This window comes from Xyrauchen texanus, chromosome 36 (assembly GCF_025860055.1).
Source record: "Xyrauchen texanus isolate HMW12.3.18 chromosome 36, RBS_HiC_50CHRs, whole genome shotgun sequence".
Classification (NCBI taxonomy): Eukaryota; Metazoa; Chordata; class Actinopteri; order Cypriniformes; family Catostomidae; genus Xyrauchen; species Xyrauchen texanus.
The window spans coordinates 20,947,554-20,972,376 of record NC_068311.1 but is presented as its reverse complement, the minus strand read 5'-3'; the positions used below and the strand labels follow the sequence as shown (position 1 = coordinate 20,972,376).

At 41.5% G+C, this 24,823-nt stretch overlaps 1 protein-coding gene across 4 annotated transcripts in view; it reads left to right on the top strand.

Annotated features, from left to right (window-relative positions):
* Positions 1 to 24,823, top strand: part of zgc:77784 (uncharacterized protein LOC402947 homolog) — an 89,207-nt gene that overhangs the window by 32,350 nt on the left and 32,034 nt on the right. For all 4 annotated transcript variants that reach the window (XM_052107280.1, XM_052107282.1, XM_052107279.1 and 1 more), the window contains exons 3-7: positions 3,879 to 4,036; positions 5,654 to 5,774; positions 5,870 to 6,008; positions 7,239 to 7,366; positions 21,695 to 21,819. In XM_052107280.1, the coding sequence (XP_051963240.1) occupies positions 3,879 to 4,036; positions 5,654 to 5,774; positions 5,870 to 6,008; positions 7,239 to 7,366; positions 21,695 to 21,819 (671 nt within the window). The remainder of the gene's footprint in view (positions 1 to 3,878; positions 4,037 to 5,653; positions 5,775 to 5,869; positions 6,009 to 7,238; positions 7,367 to 21,694; positions 21,820 to 24,823) is intronic.

Below are 24,823 nucleotides of genomic sequence, written 5' to 3'. Positions count from 1 at the left end.
TTGTCATGTAATCTGTGAACATCAGTGTACCTTTTTATTACAGAAATACATTTATTTCACTGACTTGAGAGTATGAGTGGCATTTATGTTTGTATGTATGTGTGTGGCGGTGCCAGCTGCTAGTCTACAGCCCGTAGGAGCTCACTCTTTGATGTAGGTAACTCAAAGGGCCCCCTGAGGGTGCTGCAATAGGGCAGGGCTGGCATTTTTAATCTGTCAATCACCGCCAGGGATTTATGTGGAACATTTACTGCTAAATCAGGCGGCAGGGAGTGCAGCAATTTGCCGTTCGCTCACAGTATGAAGGTTAGGCAAGTAATAGAGAAAGTTCACTGTGTATGCCATTAACATCGATGCTTAGTTAGGTCAACATAGCCAACATCGTGGAATTTGGTTGACTGCAATATTAAAGCTGCTCTCAGTAATTTTTCCTTATTTTAAAATGTTTTACACATAATAAATGAATAGTACTTTTGAAAATATTTTATAAAATAATGTAAACTCACATGAGATAAAGACTCCAGTCATATCAGTAGCTTAATAACTTTATAACCGACATGCTCAGTGCATCTACATGCACAGTTACAGTTGAGCTGCAGCGGGTTTTTGCATAGTCGAGTCTTCATCTGTCTGTCCAAGTATACGTGACACAATGTGTAATCAGCTATTTGAAGAAAGGACAAACAAACAGGTACGATTTCAGTCTGACTAAAATGTTGACGTTTTAAAAAGAAAAATTATTGTTTTATTCCATCTGAAATCGAACATTTAAAGTGTATGCAGACATACTAAATGAGATCAAATTATCAGCTGAATACTGCTCATTTCACTTTTGTTCACAATATAAATTAAATATGGCTGACTGCAAATTGGTTATTTCTGTAATGGCATTGGCAACTGAAATATTTCGTTTTTGTGTGATACTGCATCCAGGTGTCAGTAGGTGTCAGTTTAAATCCTAGATGACTGCCATTTCCAAGTGTAACTGACGACAAGGAACACCCACTACATGACACGCCCACTCCAAGTAACCCTAACCCCTGGATCATAAAGTGATTCTGTTGGCTAAAAGAACTTTTAAAACCCTATGCATTCATGTTGTCTTAACTGTATGAATATAACAAAGAATAACTTTTGAATTATGTAGCATATCATATTATTAAACCAAAGATATAAATGGTGAAATTAATTATTTCTCTATTCTGTTTTCTCCAGTTCACTCAAGCTATCCGGTTACCCCATTAGCTTAGCATACCGTTAGCTTTTCTCCTTTTCATATTCCTGATGTTTCTAATGGTTGCCACCTAATGATACAGCGGTATAATTGTACTGTGCTGTGAGAAAGTATTTGCCCCATCCATTTCTTCTATTTTCTCCTCTTTTTCTCCCTAATTTGGAATGCTCAATTCCCAATGCGCTCTAAGTTTTCGTGGTGCCTCAATCTGGGTGGCGGTGGATGAATCTCAGTTGCCTCCGCGTCTGAAAACGTCAATCCACACATCTTATCAGGTGGCTTGTTGAGCAAGTTACCACAGAGACATAGTGCATGTGGAGGCGTCACGCTATTCTCCGAGGCATCCATGCACAACTCACCATGCGTCCCCACAGAGAACGAACCACATTGTAGCAACCACGAGAAGGTTACCCCATGTGACTCTACCCTCCCTAGCAACCGGGCCAATTTGGTTGCTTAGGAGCCCTGGCTGGAGTCGCTCAGCATGCCCTGGATTTTAACTCACGTCTCCAGGGGTGGTAGTCAGCGTCTTTACTCGCTGAGCTAACCAGGCCTCCGTATTTGCTGCATTCTGATTTCTTCTGTTTTTGTGTATTTTTTATACTAAATTGTTTTAGATCTTCAAACAAGTTATAACATAAAACAAAGGCAAACTGAGTAAACACAAAATACAGTTTTCTAATTCAGTTTTCTATTTTTTTAATGAAGCAAAAAAGTTATCCAACACCTATATCACCCATGTGAAAAACTATATGTCCCCTTAAACTTAATATCTGGTTGTGCCACCTTAAGCTGTAACAACTGCATCCAAACGCTTCCGATATCTGGAGATCGGTCTTTCACAACACTTCTTTGCAGAACTGCTTTAGTTTAGCCACAATGGAGATTTTTCGAGCATGAACTGCCCATTTAAGGTCCTGCCACAGCATCTCAATCAGGTTCAAGTCAGGACTTTGACAAGGCCACTCCAAAACTTTAAGAGGAATTTTTGAGGAAGATGTTTTGCTTCTTATGAGCCATTCAGAGGTGGACTTACTCCTAGGCTTTGGATCATTGTCTTGCTGCATAATCTAGTTGCACTTGAGCTTTAACTCACAGACTAATGACCTGATGTTCTCCCTTTAGGATTGTCTGGTAGAGAGCAGAAATCATGATGAATAAATGTTCTTCTGGGTTAGCAGTGGTTTTCGCCTCACTACTTTTCCATGGGTGCCATTTTTGGCCTGTGTCTTTCTGATAGTTGGAGTCATGAACAGTGACCTTTATTGATGCGAGAGAGGCCTGCAGTTCCTTGTATGTTGCCCTTGTTTTTTTGGGACTTCCTGGATGAGTCGTCGCTGTGCTCTTGAGGAATTTTGGAAGGTTGGCCACTTCTGGGAAGGTTCACTACTGTGCCAAGTTTCTCCATTTGGACATAATGGCTGTGGTTCTTTAGAATCCCAGAGCCTTTGAAATAGCTTTGTAGACCTTCCCAGACAGATGTATTTCAATCATGTTTTTCCCTCATCATTTCTGGAATTTCTTTCAACCTTGGCATAGTGTGCTTCTGGGTAAGACATTTTAGCCAACTTTATGCTGCTGAAATAGTTGTATTTTGGTGTTGATTTGATTGAACAGAGCTGGCAGTAATCAGGCTAGTCCTGTGTGTCTAGTCCAGCTGAACCCCCTTATTAGTAACTGGGGGGTGCAAATATTTTTTCACACAGGCCCAGTTGGTATTGGATACATTTTTTTGCTGCAATAAATAACATTATCATTTAAAAACTGCATTTTGTGTTTACTCAGATTGCCTTTGTTTTATGTTAGATTTTGTTTGAATTATTTGAAGGGGTGTGACTTGTAGTGGGCATGCCTTGTAGTAGTCTTGCAGGATGCAGACAGACCCTTCTCGTCATTTTGGCCATTCGAGCACCGGTTGTCTGTCATGTGTTGCATATTTCTTATTGAAATAGGGAGTTTGGGTAGGACATATCGAAAGGCTTGTCCCCCTTTTTTGAAATAGCTGTAGTTACTGTACATCACAGCCATTAGCCACTGATTTGCTACTTCATTGTTGGTTGCTGACGTAAACACTTTCTTTCACAAGGGAGAATTTGATTGGACAAAAATCTATGTAGTACAAGATGAGCTATCAATATGTTTGGTCCATTTGTCCGAAAGAGAAAAACTGTAGCAAAATTTTAAATGCTAAAAGTTAATTAAGGAGTACAGTAGCAAATAGATGACTTCAAAGCTTACAGACATGGACCAAAAGCCATTAAACTCCAGTTTTGATTTTCATGGATTATTGAAAGAATTAGCTCTCCTGTAGAATTGTGTTAGGTGAGACTTTGAAAAGAAACCCAGTCATGTCACTTCTCTTTGTGTGGTCAATTATTTAACTGTATTTAAAGGTGAATGTGTTGGTATGAAAACAGTTTATAATTGATAAGCTGAAAATGCCGAGGCATGACATGCAGGAAAGAGCACAGGGAATATAAGGGCAGGAGTTGAGAGAGGAAAGACGAGACGCAGAAAGCCACATTCATCTCTGACACACTATTCCCTCATTCCTTAATGAATATCTGTGAATAACCAACTCACACAGGGGAGAAAATACTAAACAAAATAACGCACACCTAACACACATCTCAATTTCCCACAGTTCTACGGGATGATTTCCGCCAGCCTCCCAATGATGTGGTGGTGGCAGCCGGAGAGTCCGCTGTGCTGGAGTGCGTCCCTCCCCGGGGTCACCCTGAGCCAACCGTCTCCTGGAAAAGGAACAATGTTCGTGTCAATGACAAGGACGGCAGGATCTCTGTGAGTCAATAGCACAAAGTGAGATGTTGGCACAGGGCTGTTTAGACTGTACAGTACAGACATGACTCTATCCCTCTGCAACCAGTATTGATCGGAAGATCAATAGTATGTAAAGATTCAGTGTATGAGGTCACTTCCTTTTCTCCTCCATTCAGTGACGTCACCACCAGACACACATTGAGTATTTCTGTTCTTTTGTTGCAAGCTTGGAAAGGTGCCCTTGTTGATGCTGAATCTCTTGAGAGAACTACCACATTTTTGTCAGTTAAATGGGATAGTTCTGCAATCATTTATTCACCACAGTGTCATTTTAAATCCTTATGACTTTCTTTCTTACGTGGAACACAAAAGGAGATGTTAGGACAAGCTGCTCTTTTCCAGATTATGAAAGTATAAATTGACCATGGGCTGTCATGCTCCAAAATGGACAAAAAACATAATAAAAAGATCTTTAAAAACATAGTAAATTTCACAAGCCTCATATTCAAGTTAGAATATGCACAAAGCTACTCAGACAAAGCTACTGTATTGAATGATTTAGTAAGACCTAGATTATAGCGCATGAGTACCTTTTTATGCTTTTTTTGTCACTGCATGCTTTCGTTGTCTGGAAAAGAGCAGCCAGGACATTCTGCTTAACATCTCGTTTTGTGTTTCATGAGCGAAAGAAAGTCATACGGGTTTAAAATGACAACAAAGATGAGTAAATTATGACAGAAATATATTACTTTAAACCTAAAAATGTGCTTCAAGTGGTAACATCTAAATTATCTGGGTTTATTCAAGTCAAAAAACATTTTTAAAGGGATAGTTTACCCAAATATTTTCTCATAAGTTACTCACTCGCATGCTATCCTAGCTGTGTGACTTTCTGTCTTTGCTCAACGCAAATTAAGATATTTAGAAGAATATTTCAGCTCTGTAGATTCATACTGTGCAAGTGAATGGTGACCTGACTATTCAAGCTCCACAAATCACATAAAGACAGCATAAAAGTTATCCATATGACTCTAGTGGTTTTCTTCTGAAGCTATGCAATCTTATTGGGGGAGAAACATAAATATTCCAAGCCTTTTTTACACTATATCTATACTATCTCCACTTTCAAAATGTGAAAGGGTGTAAAAGTAAAAGTGGAGATTAATAGAAAAAGGGACTAAAATATTGATCTGTTTCTCACCCACACCAATCATATCCCTTCTGAAGACATGGATTAAACCACTGGAGTCATGTGGATTAGTTTTTTACTATCTTAGTGTGATTTTTTGAGCTTGAAATGTCTGGTCAGCTTTCACTTGCATTGTATGGAGCTACAGAGCTGAGATATACTTCTAAAAATCTTTGGTTGTGTTCTGCAGAAGAACGAAAGACATACACATCTGGTATGGCATGAGGGTGAGAAATAATGAGAGAATTTTCATTTTTAGGAGGACTATCCCTTTAATATGACTAAATCACCCCAAATAAATTGGATTACCCCAATGAAAATTATTCTTAAGGATCAGGTAGAAATAGCTCTGTGAGGTAACGTGGTAACTTTTGACTTTGCCTAGGTCTGTTTTGCTCACTTCCCCAATTGTTTTGACTGATGATAAGTGTGATTTTCTTTTTCTTCAGATGCGTAGTGGTAAGCTGATGATCTCTCACACCCGAAAGGGTGACGCAGGCATGTACGTGTGTGTGGGCACCAATATGGTGGGTGAGAGAGACAGCGATCCAGCCGAATTGGTCGTGTTTGGTAAGTCCCATTTCCTGGCTCATTTTTGGTTTTGTGAAAAGGTGTGAATGATCACTGTGTAAATGTACAGTATGTGAGTATTTGTGTGTTTACAGAGAGGCCAGTGTTCATCCGCAGGCCTGTGAATCAGATTGTGGTGGCTGAGGAGACGGTTGACTTCATGTGTGAGGTACATGGCGATCCCGCTCCCACTGTCCGCTGGAACAGAGAAGAGGGAGAACTTCCACGGGGGAGGTTAGATTCCACTTACAAACCTTTATAACATCTTTAAAGCAGCTTTATGAAGCTGTCATATGGCATTAATATAGTAATTGATTAGTTAATGGAGAATCACATTTATATAGAGAGCAACAGGGACCTCCAATTCTTGCAGCGGTCCTTGATTCTGGAAGTATTTTCCCATTTTCCTTCTTGGCATTTCAAAATATTCTGCATTAATGAGATATATTGAGATTTGTTAATTTTGTTACATTTCCATTCAATGGAAGTGAAGGAGTAGTGGGCTGTCACGTTCCAAAATGACAAATAAGCATCACTGAAGTATCATGAAATTGGACCATGTGTGTTTTGCATTATATTCCAATACATATGCTAACTTTGAGTGAGGAAGAGAATACTTTTTTGTGCTGAAAAACTCTCCTTGGCACAAGAGTATATGAGAGAAGTAGCAATGTCTGATTCGAAAAATAAATGAAAGGATTCATATTATTTGGATCTTTTTAATGAATCAGTTGATCCAGTTCACAAAAACATTCAGAATGATTCGTTCACTAACTCAATTGTACATTCACAGCAGTTAACAGCCATCTGGAGGGGAAGATTATCAGTGAATAATTATTTAAATTAATGTCCGACTTATGAGTCATATGGACTACTTTTGGGATACTTTTATGGTGCTTTATTGATACAGAAATGAAATGATGGCACAATATAAAACTATTAGTCATTGATTTTAAGTATAAAATACAATATATGATAAGTTTATTGCTAAATATTCAAATTCTGAGCAGTATGCATCATTTTAAGATACTTGTGATCCTAGTAATAGATGAAAAGCAATAATGATTTATTGCTTAATGCTAACAAATCTAACAAATAAACCCTTAACTTAACAGCATCTTTAAATAATGAGCCAGGAAGCTTATTACTATAACTTATGCCTTGTCAAATTTGTGGCCTTGAAGTTAGTGCATATGCTCCAGACCTTGGTGCTCATGTGGAAGACACAGATTCAAATCTGTCCCAATCCTATTTTCACTCTCTTTTGTCTCCTCTCTACTGTTCTTTCAAATAAAAACAGGTTTGTTGGAACACAAAACAGTGCAGTACAATGGCATGTATTGTGAAATGCCCTCTCAGAGAGTGAAAGGATGTACACATTGTGTAGGGTGTGATTACTACTCAATAGACTCTCCTCATGGTCGACCATTCTCTTTTTTTTCTCTCTTTTTCTCGACCGAACAGATTTGAGATCCACAGTGACAACAGCCTCCGTCTGATCAGAGTCCGAGCGGAGGACGAGGGCACTTACACTTGTGTCACAGAAAACAGCGTGGGCAAAACGGAAGCCTCTGCTGTGCTACAGGTCCACGGTAAAACACCCATACACACATTGTTCTCTGGCTTTTACATGCTTGCCAACACACCCTAGTGCACATGAAATATGAATCAGAGGGATGCGAGATGATATTCTTAGCCTCTTGCATATGTTCGTTGCACATCGCCATTAAACAGACCTCACCGCTGCCATTTGAACCTGTCAGACATAATCAGAGTGATCTGTGTGAAGTGAGACGGAAGCAGTGAATTTATCAGCTCCTCTCATCCTGCTCAAAAACTATGTGGAGCTTATGTTAAAGCATATGGATTACTGTATCTGACAGCTGTTATGAACTGATGGAGTGCAGAGGCAGTGTTAATAGAACGTGGCAGTGTGTTGAGAAATGAAAGAGCAAAAGAGTGAGCAAAGGAGCGCTGGATGGGAGTATAACTGGCACAACCCAAGGAGGCAGCTGGAGCAGACTTGATTCAATTTATCCTCCAGTTATTTTGCCAGTCTGAATTAAGATGAAACCATGCAGCTCTGCCTCCAACTCCTTCATAATACCCCCTTGCCTTTTCTGATTCTGGGCCATTTCTTGATGTTTCATTTGTGAATTTTCTCTCTCAATTGCATTGATGATTTTTTGCCCTTCATCATTTCATCCAAACCATCTTTTTCTTCCTCTTCATTGCATGTTCCCATTGCTCACAAGATAACAGAGGCATTAACAGATTAATGTCTACTGCTTTGCTTTGTGGCTAAGATAGTAATAGTGAACATTCGCTTAAAAAAAGCATTTTAAGGAAGGCTGTCAATTTAACCTGTTAATTAATTGCGATAAATTATATAAAAAAGAATGCGTTAAAAAAACAATTAATGCCATTAATCATGTTCCCATACCAAAATAAGGATTATTCCTACCATCGGAGAAATTTAAGTACAACCTGTTTCCTACAGGTGGCAAATTCCGAATGCAGGGATATCGAGACTTGTTTCTCTAAGTTTCAAACTACATTTTAACTTGACACAATGACCAAAAGATGCTGTGTTTATGACATGACACAACCAAAGTTAGACCTTCCAAAAGTGTCCATCTGACACAGGTGTACATTGACGCGTGCTTAGAAAAGCCCTTATTATAAATGTTTCTCAGATTGACGAGACAGACTGATAAATTCAACTGCAAAATGGACTGATGTGAACTGTAGGCCAATGACATGCTTATGTTTAATAATATGGTAATAAACTACGTTGACTTCTAAAGCCACTTTTTATAGTGTCTTATCAAAAAATTATTCATCTGCCACAATAATGTAATACATTTTAATTATATGAATTATGATATTTATATTAAACTTTATATATATATATATATATATATATATATATATATATATATATATATATATATATATATATATATATATTTATCTTAAATATAAATCATTGTATATTGAATTATTGTTATTTGAGGGCCTTTTTCAGCAAATATTGATATATATATATATGATTAATTTGATTATTTAATCATCATATCATGTAATTAATTAATTGATTGACAGTCCTAATTTGAACCCTTTCAACTTGGATGGGCCCACCAGTGAGAAAAAAATGAATCGTAAACATATTAATAACTTCAGTCTTGACCAACACAACATAGATATCGTTTGAAAGCTTAGCAGCTCTAGTTTCCAATGCATGCAGGCATTATCACCAAAACTGAACAAGTGCTTTGAAATTTTCAGACAAACCAGAAATGTTCCTTTTTGATAATTTCGAAAAAAATAAATTAATTAATTGCACTGTACATATAATTGCAATCAGTAAAAACATCAGACTGATCAAAATGCCATGTGTCATATGTTGTTGGACAGTTCTCAAAGAGTAGAATACAAGCAGCCTATCTGATTTACTCACAGGCAAAAATATACATATACTTAGTGAGTAATGTATATGTCTTTGACAATTATTTTGGTGGTGTTTAAATGACACGTTTTAACATTATTTTTCACACGAAAAATAAACTGAACATTAAATATAATATACCATTACTTAGAGGAAGTGATTATCTTTAAATGAGCCCATACAAAAGGGAATCGGGTGCATAGATCATTAGATAATCCACACGAAGCGCAATGTTACAAATGGTCACCAGGAGATGCTGCCATGTAAATGACACAAACTCGATGCAGACTCATTGAGTCAAATGGCACTCATTCTGTGAAATCTCATTGCTAAAATTGTCTCTATGCTATGCATACCTTTAGTCATCATTGTGTTTGCATGTTTAATTAGTTCTTATGTACAATTATTATGTTGTATTTGTTTGGAGATGCCTTTGGACACATGGAGTCATTTTTGGACACTATGATAAATTTTGGTTGCTTTGTTGTCAACACAAAATGTTTCTCAGATACTGTTAACATGAATGGGAACAAAACAAAAGCAGTTTTTAGGAGCCACCTTATTTACACCCAGATACAGTATAATGTCAAATAAGAAAAATATGAAAAAAGTAAATTTTTTGCTCAATTCATTTTTATTTTTCAGCAGTTTCTTAGACTGAGAGTCTAAGAATGTATCATAGTCTATATAATAAAAATATGTTTTCTTTATAATGATACCAAACACTTGACCCTCATTGTTTTTTTGTTTGTTTGTTTGTTTGTTTTTGTCATTATTTCAAGCAGCTTATAAATTAAAATGATAGTTCACCCTAACACTTTGTCATCATTTACTCACCTTAATGTTGTTCCAATCCCATATTGCTTACTTTCTTCCATGGAACGCAAAGATGTTATGAAATGACGTTAAAGATGTTCAATGAAAGTAAATGGACTGAGGCTGAGTCATTCTGCCAAGCATTTCCTTTTGTGTTCCACTGAAGAAAGTCATACAGGTTTGAAACAACATGAGGGTGAGTAAATAATTACAGAATTTTTTAAGCTCATCATTGGTATTGTAGTACATCTGTTATTTTTTTATTTTTAAAAGTGTGACTGATTCGTCCTTTAGAAAGTTGCAGTAACAAATTTGCAAACTTGTACATCCTGTGTGATGTTATGAGAACACCTGGGCTCAAATGTGATTGACGGGGCCTGTGGCTGTCAGGGGAATGCTGTCCATCTCTGATCCTCTCAGCAGATGCTTGCTGCCATCCTATCGAATATTACCCCAACTCTGACATGCCAGGGAGCAAAGCCACGACATCAGTGACTTAATGCACTAAAGATTAGTGACTGACCAAACACATCTGGTGTTTTTACATTCATCAGGCGGGTTCACACAACATGAGAGCATTTGCATAAGAGCTTTTACCAATCTCAAAAAAATGCCCACAGGATTGAGTGAAACACTTCTTCATTCCCTTGATCATCATAAATGTATTCTGTATTAAAAATAGAGGAAATGGTGCATTTTAATGCTGTTGCTTTAAAGCCTTTTGAATTTCAATTTGCAGGGAGATATTTTATCTGGAACTCATAATTTTCGGTCCCTAAATCTGACATACATACAATTAGAGTACTAATACACAAAAATAATAAAATATATTTTTTTACTCACAATCATGTCATTCCAAACCTGACTTATGTTCATCCTTTGAACACATAAGATGAATATTTTGAAGGCCAATCTTTTCCATATTATGAATGTGAATTGTGCTGTCAAGCTCCAAAATGACAACAAAAACACACAAAAAAACGAAACAAAAGTGTGCTATTTTTATATAATTTAAGTAATTTTTTACTGAAAATCTTGGCATCCACTTTAACTCTCCTTGGTGCGCTCAGAAGTAGCAATGTCTGATTTGTATATAAACAATTAATTTGATGTCTGAATGATTCGTTCACTGACTCAGTGGTCCAGTCAATGGTAAACAATTGTCTCGAGGGGAAGATTATCAGTAAATAAAAGCAAAAATGCAGGCTTGTTTCTCACACATAGCTATCCTATGTCTTTAGAAGACTTGAAATATTGCGCACAAGTCATATGGACTACTTTTATAATACTTTAATGATGCTTTTATTTTTTTTTTGTCATTTTGGAGCTTGAAAGACCTGTTCTCCATTCACCTTAAAGGAATACTCCAGGTTCAATACATGTTAAGCTCAATCAACAGCATTTGTGGCATAATGTTGAGTACCACAATTATTAATTTCAACTCGTCCCTACTTCTCTTTAAAAAAAGCAAAAATGAGGATTACAGTGAGGCATTTACAATGGAAGTCAATGGGGCCAATCCTTAAATGTTAAAATACTCACGTAAATACTCAAATACTAGTTTCTATACTAATATAGCCACAAGATGTAAACAATATGCATGTTAATATGATATTTGTGTGAAAAAATGGCTGAATAACCATTTCTCTATAAAGTTAAATCCAATTTTGCCATGATGATGTAACAATCGTGAAATGACTGTAAAGTGGTGATTTAAACAACTTTAAAGGTCAAATAATTCATGAGTTTTAATAGAAGAATTAATTTAAGTGCTTTTATAAAATTATAAGCTTCATATTTCTGCCTTTAAACCCTCCAAAAATTGTCCCTATTTACTTCGATTGTAAGTGCCTCACTGTAACCTCGATTTTTGCTTTTTTTAAAGAAAAGAAGTTACGAATCGAAATTCATTTTAGTGGTAATCAACATTATGCCACAAATGCTGTCGATTGAGCTTAACTCCTTTTGAACACGGAATATTCCTTTAATTATTTGGAAAAGAGTGACCAGGAATTTCTACATCAATTTTCCTTTTGTGTTCTACAGACAAAATGAAGTCATACTGGTTTGCAATGACATGAAGGTGAGCTAATGATGGAAATGGTCTTTTTTGGGCAAACTATAGCTTGAAACTGTCAAAATTTCATTCTACAGGGAAACATTTGATCTGTATCTCATTATTTACATCCCTAAAGCTGACTTTGAAAGCAATGGATGCTGCTCAGATAATGTCACCTGAAGTACGCAGTAGCTTCTTCATCCCCCAAACACTTTTCTACACACTATTTTCTCCTCTTAAGTGGTCTTTGTCAGCTTCTCGTCATGAGCTGTTATTTGTGTGGGAGCTTGTAGCCTCGTCAGAGAAAAAAGAAGTGAAAATGGAGAAACATCACGGATGAGTCAGATCCTCACGCTTTCTCCTTGTCTGCCTTTCACGCTGTCATACTTTTTTTCTCACATAATCTGCTGCACTGAGTGTACAAACCTAATGTGAAGTTTGTGAACAGCAGGTTAGCGGTCTGGTTATCTAAACAAAGATACACAGCCATGAGTTTAGCACCGTACTACAAAGTGTGTGGAAAACGGCAGCTGGAAGAACATTGCTGGTTCTATTTGTTTTTTATGGCGCATCGGACAGATAAACCAGGCAGTGGCCAGCTCAAACGCCTCGCCTGGCAGCATCTGTGTCACCAGCAGTATTCGTGATCTGTGAGATTGTTGTGAAAACAGATGTTCTCCTACACTGTGCAATGGCAATCCCAGCATGTGCCACAAACTCCAGCACCAGAGAATCTGCTTTGCAGTTACAACTAAATTACAGTACTTCTTTTAATCCCGGCTGAGTGGAGACTACATGTTTTAAGCCAATGGCTCTCACACTAATGTGCAAATCACGGTGCTGTTGAGTCTTTAGAGGACAGCACTTAATGCAGTGACTTAAAATATTGGGAAAACCACTTGCTTGCAGTTCATTTTTTTATAGATGGGAAATCATCATAGACAGTATTTGCTAAGAGTGACATTAAATCAGTTCCCTATCGAGAGGTCTCTCCTATTGCGTAAGTAGCTTACGCTATGGGAAAACTCAGTTTCTCGAGAAATATTGAAGTCTTTATGTAAAACGCATTGCAGCTGCACAGCAGACAGTAATGAGCGAGGCAGCTCGTTCATTGGCTGTGCTGCGGCAACTGCTCGAACCAATGACGGGGCGACTCTGAACGCGCGACCAGTGGGCGCACACCTCGCGTTCACGCGCTCAGAGCCCGCCGAAATTAGCATAGCCAGGCTATATAATGGGCACCCCGTCATGCGAGTTCCTTTAGATTTAATCTCCTTCAGCAAAGACCTTCTCTTCGCTAGATTCTCCGGATTGTTGGAGTCAAAAGCCTACAGCAGGACCGCTAAGAGGACGCCGGCATCTTCAGCCGCCTTCGAAGCCTTCTGCTACGCCATCCGGCGCGCAACGCTATATCCTTTACTGCAAGCGCTCGCCCCTACGACGCTTTTGATTAGTAAAAGAGCAATTTTTTCAAGGCGTTGTTGCAAATGCCTTCAGCCTGCGCCTCGTGCAGAGGCCCTCTTCCTGATGGGGATCGTCACATCATTTGCACTCGCTGCCTGGGACCGGCCACGCAGAAGCTGCTCTCATTCAGGGCGGATGCCCCGAATGTGACTCCCTGGGCCTCGCCGAGCTGCGCGGTCGCTTTGCCGCTTTCGCCGCAATCGAGCCTGCTTCCACCGTGCTACCACCCCCTCCGTTCGAGCCGTGCAAGAAGAAGCGCCGCTCACAGAGGCTGCCAGAGCACGTAGACTTCGGTGACGTCACGCCGGCCCAGTCCCCGCGTGCTTCACCGCTGCCTGAGATCTCCCCGCCGCCAGTCCATTTTATGAAGACGGACCAGCACCCCTCCAGCAGAGCGGTGGGTCTCATCTCGTTTGGCGCGTCAGGGGATGACGATGAAAAGGATGACAGCCTCTCTATTGACGCTGCATCCGACGACTGGCCGGGCTCGAGTTTCGACCCCGCGCCATCGACATCAGCGGACACGAGCACGGGCACCAGCATGGACTCTGAGATCGTCCGCATCCTGTCCAAAGCCGTAGAAGACCTCAGGCTCGACTGGTCTTCTCCTGAAGAACCCGCCCGCAGCCGGCTGGACGAGTGGTTCCTGCAGGGGCGCCGGCAGGCCCCTCGACAGAGACCCTCTCCTTTCTTCCCCGAAGTGCACGACGAACTCACAAAGTCGTGGAAAGCCCAGCACTCTGCTCGCCTGAACCTTCTTTTTCTTCCTCACTCTCCTCAGTGGACGGCGCAAGAGAAAGAGGCTACGAGGGAACTCTGCCCCTCGAGGAGGCTGTGGCCAACCATCTGTGCCCACCCTCCACCGCCGGATGGAAAGCCAAAGCTTCTCATCCATCGAAGCCCTGCAGATCCACCTCAGCTCTCGCCGGTTGCGCATACGCCGCCGCCGGCCATGCTGCGTCAGTGGTTCATTCAATGGTGGTTTTACAAGTTTACCAGGCCAAACTTCTCCACACCATGGACGAGTCTGGACCTGAACCTGAAGCTTTCAAGGACCTGCGCAGCGCCACTGACGTAGCCCTGTGAGCCACGAAGGCCACCGCCCAATCCATCGGCCGGGCCATGGCTAATTTGACTGTCCTTGAGCGCCATCTGTGGCTGACGCTAACGGAGATGAAGGACGCGGATAAGGCGCCATTCCTTGACGCGCCTAACGCTCCAAGCGGCCTGTTCGGATCAGCGGTAAAAGAATTCGCTGAACGCTTCACTGAGGCCCGGAAGGATTCGCAAGCTATGCGTCACTTCCTGCCCAAGCGCTCCAGCTCGTCTCACCAGAGACCACCTCAGCAGCAGCAGCGAGCCAGGGCGGCCCCTCCCGCCTACCAAAAGCCGAAGAGCAGACCTGAAACGGACGCTCGACGCCGCTCGCGTTCCGCTGGCCGAAGAAAGCCGCCTGAGCAACGAGGTCCTCGGCCCAAGATCGTGCTGAACCCGGAGCCTCGTAAGTCTTCCTAGCAATAGGAAGAAAAAGAGAGAGTACGTGTCTCGCAAGGCCGGACCACTCTCTCTAAAACATGTAAAACATTACCCAGTCCCCTTACAGGCGGTTGGAAATGTCTGTACAGCAGTCAATGGGCCAGTCACAGAACTCGCTCACCTGCAATCAAACGCCGTTTTAACGGCGACACACAGAAATCACGAAAAGAGTCATTTTCTGCCTGTGTCACTAAGGGTTCACATGTCCACACTAAAGTGCGCATTCCCACATACCAATACTGTCCAAACAGTGCCAAATAATTCCCCAGCTCAGGCTGGACGTCCAATAAATGTAGATCGTGTGCCTATTGTCATGTATGCACCACTATACACAAGCACTGTTCCCACAGTTATAAACACTTCCCCAGTAAAGCGGGAAATACTATAAAGGTAGCGCGTGTGCCTGCTGTCCTGCATGCACCCCTACACACAAACGCTGTATGCATAAACCCCGCCGCGAGCGGAAAACTTTATGAAAGTGGTGCGCGTGCCTACTACAGTATATGCACCCCCACCCATAAGTGCTGCCCATACAGTTTCAAACAGTTCTCTGTCTCATGCCGCAAACATCACAGATGCGATGCGCGAGCCAAGAGACGCCCCACTTTTCAGCGGTAGTCGAGACGAAAGTGAGGAAAGATGTGTCACATGTTCTACGCACCGAGGTGCTCAAACTGATAGAGAAGGGCGCTATAGAAACTGTTCCTCCCTCTATGAGCGAGGCGGGTTTTTACAGCCGCTATTTTCTCGTCCCGAAAAAGGACGGTGGCCTCCGCCCCATCCTAGATCTCAGACATCTGAACAAAGCTTTAATTATTCGCTCGTTCAGAATGTTAACAACCAAACATATCCTCGCGCAAGTTCGCCCCGGGGATTGGTTTCTATCAGTGGATTTGAAAGACGCTTATTTTCACATTCCGATAGCGCCTCATCACAGGCCTTTTCTGAGATTCGCTTTGAGGGACAGTCATACCAGTACACAGTACTACCATTCGGCCTATCATTGGCCCCCGTACATTCACGAAATGTATGGACGCGGCACTTTCCCCTGAGACAGCGGGAGTGCGAATACTGAATTACCTCGATGATTGGCTAATCATAGCACAATCAGAGGGTCAGTTAACGACGCACAGATCTTGGATTATCAGCCATCTAGAATGCCTGGGTCTGAGAATCAATTTTGCAAAGAGCGTGCTATCCCCAGCCAGAATATCTCTTTTCTGGGAATAGTGCTAGACTCAGTGCAGATGACAGCGCGCCTCTCATCAGAGCGCGCGCTCTCTATTCGACGCCTTGCAACATCATTCAGAATGGGCGCACCCGCCCCCGTCAAACGATTTCAAAGAATGCTCGGTCTCATGGCCTCGGCATCAGCGGTACTCCAGCTAGGATTGTTGCACATGCGTCCTCTCCAGTGCTGGCTCAAGAGCCGTGTCCCCACTCACGTGTGGCGCTCGGGCCACTTTTTGATCAGAGCGAATCACGGCTGTATAAAAGCCCTGACGCCCTGGAAAGCCATCAACTGGTATCAAACCGGCGTGAGTCTGGGCGTAAATACGCGGAGAAAAATGATCACGACAGATGCCTCCAAAATAGGATGGGGGGCCCTTTACGAGGGCAGGCCTGTATCCGGCTTTTGGTCAAACCCGGAAAAGCGCCTACATATAAACTGTCTGGAAATGAAAGCGGTCGCCTTGGCTCTCAGAGCCCTGCTTCCGTATCTGAAAAAAGAACACGTCCTGGTCCGAACGGACAACATGACGGTAGTTTCGTATATAAATCGCCAGGGTGGACTCAGGTCGAGCTCCCTGCACTCTATGGCCAGGGAGCTCATCTTATGGTCACAACACCACCTGCGCTCGCTGAGAGCAGCGCATGTGCCAGGCGCCCTGAACCAGGGAGCAGACATGCTGTCCAGAGACAAGGTTCTCCCAGGAGAATGGTCTCTCCACCCCCTGACGATTCAGTGGTTATGGCAAAACTTTGGAGAGGCAGAGGTCGACCTCTTCGCCTCCAGGGAAAACGCGCAATGCCCCCTTTTCTTCTCAAAGAGCACGGACGCGGTCGCCCAAGTCTGGCCGAGCCGCCCCTTGTATGCTTTTCCCCCGATCACGATGCTACCTCAGGTCATCAGTCGGATCAGGGAAGTGAGATGTGCAGTGCTCCTGGTAGCCCCACTCTGGAACAACCAAACGTGGTTTCCAGAACTGATGCAGATGATGCAATCTGCCCCATGGCTGATTCCGTTGAGGCTAGACCTCCTCAGGCAGGCCAACGGGATGATTCTTCATCCCCGACCCGATCTGTGGGCCCTCCATGCATGGCCCCTCAACGGGTTCCCGAGAACCTCCCCAGTGGAGTTTTGAGAACCATCACTGAGGCACGAGCACCCTCTACGAGGCGCTTATATGCCCAAAAGTGGAAAGTGTTCAGTGACTGGTGTGATACCAAGAGCTTGAACCCCAAATCGTGCGAGATACCAAGTGTACTCGCCTTTTTGCAAGAGCTGCTGGAGGCGGGCCGCATACCCTCCACGCTCAAAGTCTATGTGGCTGCCATAGCGGCGTCACACAATCCTGATAAAGGATGTTCATTAGGGAAAAACGACCTAATCATTCGTTTCCTAAGAGGCGCTAGGAGAATGAACCCTCCTCGCCCCCCCTCGTGCCGATCTGGGACCTGGCCACGGTCCTGGATGCACTCAAGAGTGCCCCATTCGAACCTCTCCGAACCGTGCACCTTAAACAGCTCTCGCTCAAAACTGCGCTCTTGCTGGCGCTCGCCTCAGTCAAGAGAGTGGGCGACCTGCACGCGCTGTCATCAAGCGCTGCTTGCCTGGAATTTGGACCTAACGACTGCAGAGTTGTCCTTAGGCCAAAGCACGGGTATATTCCTAAAGTGCTCTCCACACCCTTCAGAGCACAGGTGATATCTCTGGCAGCGCTATCGTCCCCAGCAGACAAAAGCGACGCTAATTTACTCTGCCCGGTCAGGGCGCTCAGAGTATATTTGGAACGTTCTGCCCTGTTCAGACAGACGGAACAATTATTCGTATGCTTTGGCGGCCGCACTAAAGGTCTCGCAGTCTCAAAGCAAAGAATATCGCGCTGGATAGTGGATGCTATAGCGCTAGCTTATGAAGCCAAGGGCCTTCAATGCCCCTTAGGCGTCAGAGCTCACTCTACGAGGAGCATGGCCTCCTCGTGGGCTTGGTCGAGTGGGATACCCATTGAAGATATTTGTGCGGCGCCTTCGACATTTATCAGGTTTTATAACCTACAGGTCCCCTCATTGCATTCCAACATTCTATCAGCCTGACTGTAGAATGGACTGGAGTATGTTTGTGCTGAGCATTATCTCCTCCCTTATAAGGTCCATCTATGACCGACTTAGAGGATTTTTTATGCATATCAGTACATAGAAAGATGCATTCCAACATTCTATCAGCCTGACTGTAGAATGGACTGGAGTATGTATATGCTGAGCATTATATCCTCCCTTATAAGGTCCGTCTCTGACTGACTTAGAGGATTTTTTATGCATATCAGTACATAGAAAGATGCATTCCAACATTCTATCAGCCTGACTGTAGAATGGACTGGAGTATGTATATGCTGAGCATTATCTCCTCCCTTACAAGGTCCGTCTCTGACCGACTTAAAGGATTTTTTTATGCATATCAGTACATAGAAAACTCAGTACATAAGGTATGTGCTTGTGTTTGTACAATGAGCGCCCCACCTTGGGGCAAAGGCGCTCTGTGTTATCCCGTTATATAGCTCGCCGTTGGCCGGCTCGTGGAATAATCACTTTGCTTTAAGGCTCAGGCATCTGCCTCTGGCTTTATAGAGCGAATTCAGCACGCACGGCGTTTTGCAGGGTGTTCCCATAGCGTAAGCTACTTACGCAATAGGAGAGACCTCTCGATAGGGAACGACTCGGTTACTAACGTAACCTCGGTTCCCTGAGAGGAGGGAACGAGTATTGCGTAAGCTGCCGTGCTTGTGCTTGGTCAGTTCGCTTCAGTTGATTGAACCTAAAGGAACTCGCATGACGGGGTGCCCATTATATAGCCTGGCTATGCTAATTTCGGCGGGCTCTGAGCGCGCGAATGCGAGGCGCGCGACCAGAGTCGCCCCGTCATTGGTTCGAGCAGTTGCCGCAGCACAGCCAATGACCGAGCTGCCTCGCTCATTACTGTCTGCTGTGCAGCTGCAATGTGTTTTACATAAAGACTTCAATATTTCTCGAGAAACAGAGTTTTCCCATAGCGTAAGCTACTTACGCAATACTCGTACCCTCCTCTCAGGGAACCGAGGTTACGTTAGTAACCGAGTCGTTTTCAGAGCCACCCAAAGGAAAGGAAAATATGAAACGTTAACATCAGCAAGACAGCAGTGAGATTCAATGGAGAACAAATAAATAATTTTATTGTGTCCTGCTTCTTAGATTTCTTTATAAAAAGGCCTTAGTAATACCATATGTGTCTCCTGTAGAGTTTCAGAGGGGATCTTATGTCGCAAACTGCGCTTAGATTTGCCAAGATATCAAAGTCTGCAATCAAAAGTCAGAGATTTCAATATGAAAACAAATATTTATAATCAAATTATTCCAAGACCCAATTATCTGAGACATATCCAGCTGCAGACCCGCAGCACCACCAGTTTCAGAACCCCAGCGCCAGAACCCCAGCGCCAGAACCTGAAGTGAGGGGCGGAGCTTATGTTCTAAACCGAGTAGCGCCACCTAACGTTTTGGAGAGTACTTTGCTTTTATTACAAACGAAACATCATACTTTATACGTATGTTATAATGATTCTTTAAGGTACAGTACAATAAGCATTTTAAAACATTGATCTTGTGTAATATATTTGTATATATTTATCCGTTTCGTTGTATTATGAGAGTTACTTCCTGATGATCATGATGGTGAAAAAAAATGCTTGAAACTTATGGGCATTTTATATAAAATATACTTCATTTCACAAGAACATGTGCAGCATGCATTTTTCTTTATGTAAAATAAAACATGTCAAAAAACTAAAAAAGAGAGAAAATTAAGCATCATTTTAAAAGAAACAATAAAAATATATACAACAAATGACCAATTCACCCCTAGGCCCATTTTATCATGACAATCCTGTATAAATTAAACTTAAAATGTATCAAATGAGGAATTCACTCTCAGGCCCATTTTGTCCTTACATTCTTGCTAAAATAACTCCATGTCATCCCTGAACACAAAATGAAATAGAAAGGGCTCTCTGGAAGCTTCTGACTGTTCCAGGAGATTGTTGCGGGCTTTTTCCTTGTCGTCTTCATTCATTCGAAATGTCTCTACAAGAGATGAAAGCACCACACAATAATCTCAACGTTAAAAAAAAAACTCAACTATAAGGTAACATTAACTCACAAACAATGCATATAACAGAGGAACGTGGAACAAACACTTTAACACCTTCACAAGATGTCTTCAAAACATCACCGCAAGGCTCATTTACAACACGCAAAAATGTATCGAACCATCCGTACATTTTATTTTTAATACAATAAAGTATGACAACATAATCAAGCTTCATTAAGATAATAAAGTTATGCACAAATTAAATATTTAGCAGATAAACGCTGAACTTGATATATGCGATAATTTTTCACCACATGATGTCAAAAACGTTAGACAACGTTACACAACTCACCATGCTCTCCGCCATGCTTGTCTCATTGTCAATAACTCCGCCCCTCACTTCAGGTTCTGGCGCTGGGGTTCTGAAACTGGGGTTCTGAAACTGGTGGTGCTGCGGGTCTGCAGCTGGATACTATTGGATTATCTGGGCTATGCACTCCACAGTAATATTATTGGCTCTTTCCTATTATGGAATGTCAACAATTGTCAAATGTTTTGCTATTTTTATTTCTCTATGGACATTTAGGAGAAAAAAGAGACACTGAATTGTTGGCACTTACATGACATATAACTGAGTAAAGAAAAAAACAACAACCTTTGAGCAATACAATTTCCCACTAAGTAGGGCTGTGCAATATTTTTAAAATCATATTACAATTTGTTTTATCATTATTGTGATTTTAATTGCACACATGTGAAAGTTTTTCCTTATTCATACATTTTACATACAAAATTGTAGTGTTTAAATTGTGTTTGTATTGATAGATGATAGGGTCCATTTTTTCCCTGTTAGACTAAGATCTTTATTGCACACTGCATTAGCGAGAACTTGTCAGTGTGAAAATGATGTGCAATTGAATATCACAGAATTAAAGTAAAAAAACATTTTGTTTATAAAATTGTTGTAGTTTAGAGATTGCACATGATCATGTCACGATTTTATTGGGTTTGCGATTTATTGTGCAGCAATATTTATGGCATGTGTGCTGAAATTCAGCTTTGTTATGTAAGTGACATGATTTCAAGTCTAGCTTGTTTCCCATACCTGCTCTGCCCTCTTCACCCCATCATTTCTTGTCCTCTCTCCATTAGCTACATAAAAAAGTAGCAAAAAGGGCCAAACATAAAAGAGAATCATGTTCAAGCATGTTCAAATTGTCTAACCTGCTCTGTTTTGGTCTCTTTGTTCTCAGTACCCCCACAGATTGATATCCGCCCACTGGACCAGGTCGCTGCCCAAGGACGGACTGTTACTTTTCAATGTGGCACCCAGGGAAACCCCCCTCCGGCAGTTTTCTGGCAGAAGGAAGGCAGTCAGGTGAGTGTACTGTACATATGCTGTACATATGCTTATTCTTTATTTTCTGATTTTCTCCAATTTTTCTCCCTAATTTGGAATGCCCAATTTCCAATGCACTCTTAAATCCTCATGGTGGTGTAGTGAATCTCCTCAATCCGGGTGGCGGAGGATGTCTCCATAGACATAGGTCATGTGGAGGCATGCGACATCCACGCACAACTCACCATGCACCCCACCAAGAACGAACCACTTTATAGTGACCACGAGGAGGTTACCCCATGTGACTCTGCCCTACCTAGCAACCAGGCCAATTTGGTTGCTTAGGAGACCTGGCTGAAGTCACACCTCACGATTCTGGATTCCAACTCGTGACTCCAGGGGTGGAAGTCAGTGTCTTTACTCGCTGAGCTACCTAGGCCCCCTCATATGCTTATTCTTAGACTTCCTACAGGAACTAGCAAACATGTACTCAGGCTTTCAGTGAAACTGTAGGAAAAGGCTTAGCTTTACATCTCAGTGTAATCCAATATGTCTCTTTATATCTTGCGTGGGTCTAAAGAGCCTGATTGGAGATCAAAGGCTGATCTCTTGATGTAAAGATGTTTTATTAGTGTCCCAGCATGCTTATCAGTGACTCATTAACAAACCCAAAGCTTGAAAACAAGCCTAGAGCTTCTTGATGATTAAGTTTCCTTTCATTGCTGCTGATTAACCGTCTATTGCTGATTGCGGTGAAGAGATTCAAAAGGGGGAACTCACTAAATATGAATTGCCCCAACATGATAGCAGCATTTATTTGCATGCGCTGTCTGCGTTGTTATAGAGCCCAATTCGCTAAAGGTGTTATGCAAATCAGTTAACACAGCAAAGGTACCCACAAAATTACTGCTAAATGCAATTTGCAGACGCAATTCCCCATTCACATTTTTCATTGCATTTTCAGCTCGTTAAAATTCCCAAAGTGCGTACAGCTGTGCAGCATGTCAGGATATATGCCCGGTTATAATGCTCTTCTCTATCATATGATAAATTACGGCTGCCATGATCAATAAAATATACATATCCAGGGTTGGGGAGTAACGGAATACATGTAACGGGATTATGTATTTAAAATACAAAATATAAGTAACTTTATTCCACTACAGTCACAATTGAAATAATTGTAAAATAGAATACAGTTACATTCAAAAACTATTTTGATTACTGAAGAGATTTCTTCATGTTTTATTGTCATTTGTTTCATTTAATATTTAGTCCTTTCAGATGGAAAACATCAATATAAATGATGCGATCCAAAGTGCATTTGAACAGCAGTGAAACACTTTCTTCTAAAATATTTTAATGACCTTGAGTAATCTAACGCGTAATCTAATACGTTACAAATTACATTGTACAGCATGTATTCTGTAATCTGTAGTGGAATACATTTCATAAGTAACCCTCCCAACCCTCTACATATCAACATCCCTTTTAAACACACCTCCACACCCTTGGGTGGAGGTCTTTGGCCATTGTGTCTTGCTCTCTTATCAGCGTCTCGCTGCATAAGCATTAGGTACATACATACAACTGTATTTAATTTAAAACACTGTGGTACCGCCGGTATTATGAAGCTTGAGTCTGTGGTAGTACTATGGCACCGGTATAGGCTACCGCGTAACACAAATTTAACATAGAGCTGTCTATTGAAGGATTTCTTTTCTCGTTTTCCTTTTTTCCTTTTGATTTGAGAATATGAACTGGCTAAATCTTCCACTGCGTCTGCGAGACCGTCAATCCACGCATTTTATCACGTGGCTTGTTGAGCGCATTACCGTGGAGACATAGCGCGTGTGGAATCCCACACTATTCTCTGCGGCATCCATGCACAACTCTTGACCCACTGAGAGCGAGAACCACATTATAGTGACCACGAGAAGGTTACCCCATGTGACTCTACCCTCCCTAGCAACCAGGCCAATTTGGTTGCTTAGGAGACCTGCCTGGAGTCACTCAGCATGCCCTGTATTCAAACTCGTGACTCCTGGGGTTGTAGTCAGCATCAATACTCGCTGAGCTACCCTGGCCCCCCGAGACAACGTTGTCAATAGGGCTAAAAAACTAAATTCGTATTTTCAATTAAATATGAACAAAATTCTTAATTAGAATTTGACAACCCTAGTACATTCTGTTTAATAGCACACTGTGAACCACACCAGGCAAATAGTGCTGCGTTTTTCAAATAAAGCACAATCTAAGCCTAATTTGCATAGAAAAGATGTTGTGTTTGCACTGAAATACTGTGAATTGGATGTAAATACTGACAGCTTAATGCTAGAGAGCTCAACAATCTGGTTCCGGAAGTAATAATCCCAATCATTTTTCCTATAGGGGAATTGATTTTTAATGATAACTTAATAAACTATAAAGACAGACCTACCATGAACTCAAAGGTTGTTAATCATTAGTTTATGCTCCTGTTGAAGCCATCAGACAGTGTTATTTCAACTTAATTAAAACAAATTAATCTTGTTTAATTGTGGAATTCTTGCTGAGATACTACCTAACCATGAATTCTAAAGAAAATAATTCACTAATCTGAGCATTGTGGCAGACAAACTGTAGCAAAAGAGCCCAGCAGCGACCGCCCACTGCCATGACTGTGAATGATGCAATCGAGACGGTCTTAAACAACTTAGGCCTATGTATTTGTATATATCTGAATATTTAGCAATTTTACAAAATATATTGTTGCTATACTTCTAATGCTATACTTTATTTTTTTTGCCCATAGTTTTTAATTTGATTTTGCAATTAACAATGCTCCATTGGATGGTTGTTTATTGCCTCAATAAAGATGTTAAGTACACAGTATTTTACTTGTACCTTCATCTTTTTGGCCAATCTTAAAAATACTTTTTTCCTTCAAATCAAAGCTTATAACCTTGTGATTCACCTCGCTGGTTGGTTTGGTTCATGGCTCAGAATGATTTATGAAATCCCTATGGAAAAAATGAATAAGAAAAGCACTTCTGAAACCAAG